We start from the raw sequence: 8,549 nt of genomic DNA on the forward strand, positions 1-8,549 counted from the left end.
GTGGCAGTGAGCTCCTCTGAACATCAGAAAGTCCATCAATAATGCACACACCGCTTGTTAGAGCTCAAACTGACTCTGCTCTGACGGCTCCTCAACATCAAGCACAGCAAGGTGTGTGTGTGTGTGTGTGTGTGTGTGTGTGTGTGTGTGTGTGTGTGTGTGTGTGTGTGTGTGTGTGTGTGTGTGTGTGTGTGTGTGTGTGTGTGTGTGTGTGTGTGTGTGTGTGTACACTATCACTCGAGTGCGTAATGTGTGCCAGAGAGGCATCAAAAGTCTTGACTTTTAAAGCCTCTCGTGATGTGAAGAGGAGTGGCTGTTTATTCTCATTGAAGGAGCGCTGCAGGGACAACCACTGCTGAAGCCAGATTTGAGTTATTTATTTTTCCTGATCCCGATTAGGAAAAACATTTGTAAGACTGAATCAGACAAAGACTGGGTCACTTAACCAGCTTCTGTGAGTGTGATTCAACCTTCAATTTTATTTTATTATTTTTTTAAACATTCTTAAAGATCAAAAAGGGCTCTTGGTGTTCTGTTGATATTGAAAAGATGGTCAGGCTCGAAACTGAATGAAACTAGTTCTGCAGGAAAGCATACACGCAAAATGTCTAAACCTTTACAATCTGTGATATATGTGTGTGTGTGTGTGTGTGTGTGTGTGTGCACGCGCGCGCGTTTTATACACTACATTTTAGTGTCATCACATTAAAAAATGAGTTTCAGTAAGTTTTATCGCACACAGACGCTATTTTCACCTTACTGTCTTACAAAAACGCCTGCGTGTCATTAATATCAAGTTGTGCGCATTTTCAGATGTGTCACATATTGGAAACGCCCTCACTGAGGAGTGCAACTTTTTACTCTCAATTCAAAAGGCGTAAAGGTTCTGAAGAAATATTTGATGAAACATTATTTGCATATTTAAACCTGATCCATACAAATGCGCAGATTTCCCCGCGTATAAAATGCGCTTTTATGTCAGAAAAGCTCGTATGTTGCCATTTGTGTGGATAAGCAATTTTGCACATGAAGGGTGCGGCGCTGTCAGAACTTTTGCAGCAATGAATCCAAACAGTAAGTTCTGTGTGCCACGCCTGCGCTCCCGTGGAGCTGCCACTCACCTGCAGGAGACGGTGATTTCCACTTTGGTGGCGGGGATGTTACCCGTGATCGGATCGAAGTCGTACACCGACGCTATGTCCTCCAGTTTGTCCATAACGTCTCCCTCCATCATGTCCATGGCGAGGACTCGGGGCGGTTCGGGTTTGATGCGGGAGGCGCACAGCCTGGCACCAACAGTGCGTGCCGAGTCTCCGTGGACCAGATCAGAGACCGGACGGCCTCCCGACCGACCCGGTGAGGCAGCCACTTCAAAAATGTTGGCGACGGGGGGGTGACAGGTCCAACGAGTGGACACTCGCTCGGACAGAGGCTCGCCTGGTGATCTGATCGCGCAGCACTGCAAAATCTCTCCGTGCGTCTCGCCCGGCAGCGCATCACCTGGAGAGGGGAGCCGCTCTCTGCGCTTTGTCTCCAGTTTGTGCGCACAGCGGAACGCGTGGAGGGGAAAGACTAGATCCACTCAAACCCACCCATTCTCCTCCCACGAGTGTCGCTAACCCTGCCCCTGCCCCGGCGCTGCCTGCCAGCCTGCCACAGTGTTCACTGGTGGAGTGCGTGAATGTGTCACGAGGCACTGATGCTGCTTAATATTTAAGACTTCCCTTCAAGAGTGGTTGACAGGATGTAGCCCAAAATCCTCCGTGAGGACAGAAAAAGCTCACACAGTGTTTTCCACAGACACCTGTGAGGTTTGTGGAGTGATGCTGCCGAGCCGCTGGAAAGAAATTCAGCACCACAGCAGTGGACAGCTCCCACATCAGCACCACAGCAAGTGGGCTCAGACAAAAATATCACAAAATAAACCTGTGGAAACCTGTTAACCCAGTTAAAATAAATACATTAACAAATCCACCACCTCCTGTGTTTTTTTTTTCATCCATTAATAAGTGCTGCTTTCTCATAATTACGAGATGTTAATTTATCATTATGCTATAAGTTTCCACAGTGAGATAGTAAAACTTAACATCTTACAAGTATGACTTAACGTCATAATTATTATGACTTTCACCCCTTAAATATGATGCAATGTCTCTTACGTGTGGCTTATTATGTCACAGTTATCTCTGTGTAGGTTCTCAATCATCCAGACGAAGATCCAAGCTTCCTGAAGTGTAGTCAAGGGAAATGTTTCACTACTCATCCAAATGGCTTCATCAGTCTGGGATAACATTGTTTAGGTCACATCCAGATATACTCCTCTAGACTGGAGTCATCCAATGTTAGCTGTCAGCGGTTATACAAGTGAACCATGGCCCCGGTCTTATCAGAAACATTTCCATCCTTATAGGGTCGTTAGACTGATGTCCCTTTGAGTGAGGAGTGAAGTGGTTCTGATTTTTTCTGTTCAGGGATGAAGTGGCAGCACTGTAAGTTATGGAACAGTGATGTCTCAGACCTCCACTCCTGTCGAAGGAAGGCTTTTTAGTTTTGACATGGATTCCCTCCATTACCCCTATCTCAATCCGTCTGTGTTCCTAGTCTAAAATATGAACTTGGTCATCTTAAAAAGAGTGTCCTTTGTCTGTAAGGTGAAAGAATACAGCTAGGTGCTGGTGAGTAGAACTGTTTGTGTAATGCTGTTTGGTTTCTCCATTGTAAAGCTCACTGCACTGGATGGCATGCACCACATAGCTCATCTTCTGCAGTCGAACTGGACATTTATGGTGGACTAGTCTCTGTCTCAGTGTGTTGGTGTTCTTGAAAAAAAACCAGGAATGCTGTGTTTCCTAAAAATCCTTTTTCGCTTTTCCGAAAAACCGGCTACATGTGGGATGAACAGATTCTTTCTCTCGTCCTGGTTCTCCACTCAGTCTGTATCATTTTACTCCACTCTTTTGGTAGACTTGTAAAAAGCCCACTTGGGTAGCCACAGGGCTGTAGACCTTTCTTCAGGTGCTGGTTTTCTTTAGTTTTGGTTTGTGCACTGGTGGGAATGTGTTTTGCTCTGTGAAGAGTCTTGCGAGACCTCCCAACCTCCACACGAGACACGTGCAAGGGTCTCGCGAGATGGTCACACGTGTCCTGTCTCTCGAAGGGAACGGGCGTGCATGCACTTCGGACGTGTGTCGTGTCCCTCAAGAGGGCTTGGTGGAGCTCTGTGTGACAGTTGGCCCCACTGGTGACATCGTGTCCCGGCGTAGGTGCGTCACACATCCAACGTGGCCACCCAGGCCATTTGGTCACGGTCAGTGGTGGGTGGGAATTCACGAGGAGTTTTTTTCTCAATACCCAGCAGTATGTTGAGGGCTACACGCGTAGGACAGAAGAAATTAAACATGTTTAATTTTCTTCGGCGTACAGCACAGCATGGAGCCTTCACGCGAGTACACGCAGCGCCGTGCTACTGTCCCCTATTGTGAGCCCGCCCACACTTCAACATGGTACTGTACACCATTTCACATCTCGCTGTTGTTCTTCTGGAGCTATAAATACTGCAAGATCGTTGCTTCACTTTATTATACTGGACTCATATAAGGACTGTTTCACTGTGTCGCATCATTTCATAAAAGCGCTTTCTCGCGTGCGGTCTCCTTAAAATAAAAGCGGTCTCTTCCAGTTTAACGAGTCACAGCATTTCGTTCAGGGCAACCCTTACCACAGCCAGACTCAGCAGCATCTGGACACAATGAAAGTGATGCACCAAGACAAAAAAAATAATAATAATGTTAAATGAATCCGTTTTTGAGCTGCACCACACCATGCAGTAGAGAACAGAGCGCACTTCCACAGAGGCAGAAAATAGCACAAACTGGTGCAGCATGGCACATGCGACTAAAATGCGAACACACGCAGCTGCAAGTATGAACGAACACTGTTAAAGGCTGAGAATGAAACAACGCTGCAATGAGCAGCTCTACGAATCATTCAATACGCCAATGTGACAGGGGCTGTCACATTGGCGTATTGAATGATCCTCTCATAATAAGTGAAAAGGACCTCTGAACAGTCAAAACACAATGGTGGATTTTTTTTTTTTTTTTTTTTTTTTTTTTTGTAACTGGATGAAACATGGTTTCTTAATTTATATTATTATTATTTGTTATTATTTTATTATTTTATTAGACACCCATGCATAACAGAAATTCACTCATATACAAATGGCCAAAATACAAAATACATGGTGCCTAAAGGCGTAGGCAGATGCAAGGCTTATCCACGCCTACCCTCCTGTATAAAATCAATCAAACAGGCATATATGCCTGTTCAGACATTTATATCCAACACAATCTGAACACAGCAGCACATAGTTACAGATAAAAGAAGTCAAATATTTCTCCAGACAACTCACAAAAAAAAAAAAAAAACAAAGGTTCCAGTACAACAGCATCTACATATAACACAACTCAACCATATTAATCTAAGAAATCTAGAAAATACCATTTGTCTGTATAAATGTTTGAACTGGTTAATATCTGGACATCACTTATGTTTCTCCGGTAAATTATTCAGTTTTTTGGGCCACAAATGGAGACACAGAAGCACCTCCTAGTCATCCTAGCACCAGCAATTTTAAAATAAAACATACCCCTTAAATTATCCATTCCTTCTCTCAGCATAAAATATTCTTGAATTCTGAGAGGTAATTCTTTATTTCTTGCTTTATGCATCAACTGAACAGTCTTAAATGAAATCATATAAAGTTTAAATATCTTTGATTTAATAAACAACGGATTGGTACGATCCCAAAACCCTGCATTATGAATTATTCTTAATGCTCTTTTTTGAAGGATGAATAATGATTGTAATGTAGTTTTATAGTTATTACCCCAAACCTCAGCACAGTATGTCAAATAAGGTGCAATCAATGCACAATACAAAGTACATAGTGATTTACCATCTAGAATATACTTTGCCTTATTCAGTACTGCAGTACTTTTAGAAACTTTCTTTTGAATATGTTGAATATGAGCTTTCCAGTTAATTTTATCATCAATAATCACACCTAACAACTTATTTTCCTTGACACAATCTATATTTATCCCAAGTATGTTTAAATGTATTTGTACATCCTGATTATAATTTCCAAATAACATCATTTTAGTTTTTGACCAATTTAATGACAGTTTGTTCATGTCAAACCAAATCTTCAGCTTTATCATTTCAACTCTCAAATCAAACAATAATTGCTGCAAATTCTCTCCAGAACAAAACAGGTTTGTGTCATCAGCAAAGAGAACTGCTTTAAACACATTGGAAACTTACATAAATCATTAATATATAAAATAAATAATTTTGGTCCCAGCACAGAGCCCTGGAGAACTCCATAAACAATGTCCAGATATGTAGAACAGCAGTCCCCAATTTTAACAAACTGCTTCCGGTTTTGCAGATAACTTTTAATCCAATCAATCAATCAATCAATTTTATTTATATAGCACCAAATCACAACAAACAGTTGCCCCAAGGCGCTTTATATTGTAAGGCAAGGCCATACAATAATTACGTAAAAACCCCAACGGTCAAAACGACCCCCTGTGAGCAAGCACTTGGCGACAGTGGGAAGGAAAAACTCCCTTTTAACAGGAAGAAACCTCCAGCAGAACCAGGCTCAGGGAGGGGCAGTCTTCTGCTGGGACTGGTTGGGGCTGAGGGAGAGAACCAGGAAAAAGACATGCAGAGTGGTGCATACAGAGCAAAAAGAGAAAGAAACACTGCATCATGGGAACCCCCCAGCAGTCTAAGTCTATAGGAGCATAACTAAGGGATGGTTCAGGGTCACCTGATCCAGCCCTAACTATAAGCTTTAGCAAAAAGGAAAGTTTTAAGCCTAATCTTAAAAGTAGAGAGGGTGTCTGTCTTCCTGATCTGAATTGGGAGCTGGTTCCACAGGAGAGGAGCCTGAAAGCTGAAGGCTCTGCCTCCCATTCTACTCTTACAAACCCTAGGAACTACAAGTAAGCCTGCAGTCTGAGAGCGAAGCGCTCTATTGGGGTGATATGGTACTATGAGGTCCCTAAGATAAGATGGGACCTGATTATTCAAAACCTTATAAGTAAGAAGAAGTTCAGAGCCACTCCTCTAATCCCATAAAGTTCCAACTTTTTAAATAATATGAGTGATTGTGTCAAAAGCCTTTTTTAAGTCAATAAATAGACCTATTACTAATTCCCTTTGTTCCACATGTTTATTGATCTCTTCGATTGCAATGCACAAAGCCAAAGCAGTGGACCTATTTGCTCTGAACCCATGTTGACCATCATCAAGCAGGCTGTGAAGTTCAATAAATCTATCCAGTCTGTTATTGTAAAGTTTTTCCAGTATCTTAGAAAATTGTGACAATAAAGACACAGGCCTGTAGTTAGTAAAAAGATGTTTGTCACCAGATTTAAACAGAGGTATCACCTTTGCCACTTTCATACCATTTGGAACAATTCCCGTTTGAAATGATTTATTAAACATATAAATACAATATATTTGTATATACAAATATATTTGTAGTATAAAGAAAAATAAATAGAACCAATTGCAATAAATCCAGATGACAGTTGAACGTGGAGTTAAAGTTGGATCTAGTCAAATACCATAAATTTATCTGTAAATCTGACTATTTTTCAATGCACTGTTTACAAATTAGTTACTTGGGGTAAAGGACGTTGGCATATGCCATTATAGGAAATGCATTTACCAATTAAAATCTGTTCATGCTCGCTGATTTAAAATCAGTATTAATTACAAAGAGAGAACTAGAGAGATTTAATGACTACAGTCCATCATTTAACTGTTGTCTGCAGCTTAAACCTGACACACAAGTAACACTGTCATTAATATGCTCAACCAGAGCTACTGACTGCCAAGAAAGTGATGGGATTGTCATTTCTGAATTCCTAAAATGCAGACAGCCTGTTATCTCTGCTCCACTGCCTAGCTGTTTATCGCACTCATCCTGACACTGCACATTGCTCCCATGAAGACAAACACCAACACTCATGAGTAACCAGTTATACAGCTGCTTCCCATTTGTTGCATCAGTGAAGAAATCAATTGTGGCCACCTTGGAAATGACAGTTACTTTGTTTGGTGCAAGAAAAGAGAAGTCACATTCTCTCTCTCTCTCTCTCTCTGTGTATTTTTCATAGTTTCAGGTGCAGCATAGTGCACAGCTCATTCCTGCACAGAGCACTTAACGTCTGGATTCTGAAAATCAATTTACACCTGCACAGGATGCTTCTACCCACACAGCACAACCCTCCAGCTCAGGATCCCAGACAGACAGATGCGCGCGCACACAGAGAGAGACAGACAGAGAGAGAGAGAGAGAGAGAGAGACATCGTGCAAACGGAACATATCACAGGGCTTCACATTGTCTACATTTTGTTATGTTACAGCCTTATTCCAAAATGGAGAAAATGACATGAAAAAAAATTACATTTTTGCAACTTTATTAAAAATAAAAAACTAAGAAATCACGTGTACGTAAGTATTCACACCCTTTGCTCAATACTTTGTCGATGCACCTTTTGGCAGCAATTACAGCCTCAAGTCTTCTTGAATATGATGTCACAAGCTTGATGCACCTATCTTTGGGCAGTTTTGCCCCATTCCTCTTTGCAGCACCTCTCAAGCTCCATCAGGTCAGATGGGGAGTGTCAGTGCACAGCCATTTTCAGATCTCTCCAGGGATGTTCAATCGGATTCAGGTCTGGGCTCTGCCTGGGCCACTCAAGGACATTCACAGAGTTGTCCCAAAGTCACTCCTTTGATATCTTGGCTGTGTGCTTCGGGTCATTGTCCTGCTGAAAGATGAACAGTTGCCCCAGTCTGAGGTCAAGAGCGCTCTGGAGCAGGTTTTCATCTGGGATGTGGCTGCCATGTGCCTTTTACTAAGGAGTGGCTTCCATCTGGCTACTCTACCATAGGTGGATTGCTGCAGAGATGGTTGTCTTTCTGGAAAATTCTCCTCTCTCCACAGAGTGACCATCGGGTTCTTGGTCACCTCTGTGACTAAGACTCTTCTCCACCGATCGCTCAGTTTAGACAGGCAGCCAGCTTTAGGAAGAGTCCTGGTTGATCTGAACTGCTTCCATTTATGGATGATGGAGGCCACTGTGCTCACTGGGACCTTCAAAGCAGCAGAAATGTTTCTGTACCCTTCCCCAGATTTGTGCCTTGAGACAATCCTGTCTCAAAGGTCAACAGACAATTCCTTTGGCTTTATGGCTGCTTTTTTGAGCTTCATGGCAAAGGCTATGAAAACTTATGTATGTACAATTTCTTAATAAATTTGCAAAAATCTAAAAAAAAAAAACTTTTCACATTGTCACGATGATGTATTGTTTGTAAAATTTTGAGGAAAAAACTGCAGCGCTGTGAATACTTTCTGCATGCGTCGTATGCTGACAAAACTTGTAACTTCACAACCTGTTGTTTTTACCTGATACCAACAAAATTGTTTAAGGATCTGTGAGCTGCAATTTGGAATGTGTCA

At 42.1% G+C, this 8,549-nt stretch overlaps 1 protein-coding gene across 2 annotated transcripts in view; it reads right to left on the reverse strand.

Moving 5' to 3' along the window:
* Positions 1-1,660, reverse strand: part of cpne5b (copine Vb) — a 573,316-nt gene extending 571,656 nt beyond the window's left edge. The window contains exon 1 of one of the 2 annotated variants that reach the window (XM_034166971.1): positions 1,122-1,660. In XM_034166971.1, the coding sequence (XP_034022862.1) occupies positions 1,122-1,240 (119 nt within the window). In that variant the 5' untranslated portion in view covers positions 1,241-1,660. The remainder of the gene's footprint in view (positions 1-1,121) is intronic. The other variant, XM_034166972.1, reaches the window with a different exon arrangement.
* Positions 1,661-8,549: the final 6,889 nt, after the last annotated feature.

The sequence above is a fragment of the Thalassophryne amazonica genome, chromosome 3, assembly GCF_902500255.1.
Source record: "Thalassophryne amazonica chromosome 3, fThaAma1.1, whole genome shotgun sequence".
In the NCBI taxonomy this organism is placed as follows: Eukaryota; Metazoa; Chordata; class Actinopteri; order Batrachoidiformes; family Batrachoididae; genus Thalassophryne; species Thalassophryne amazonica.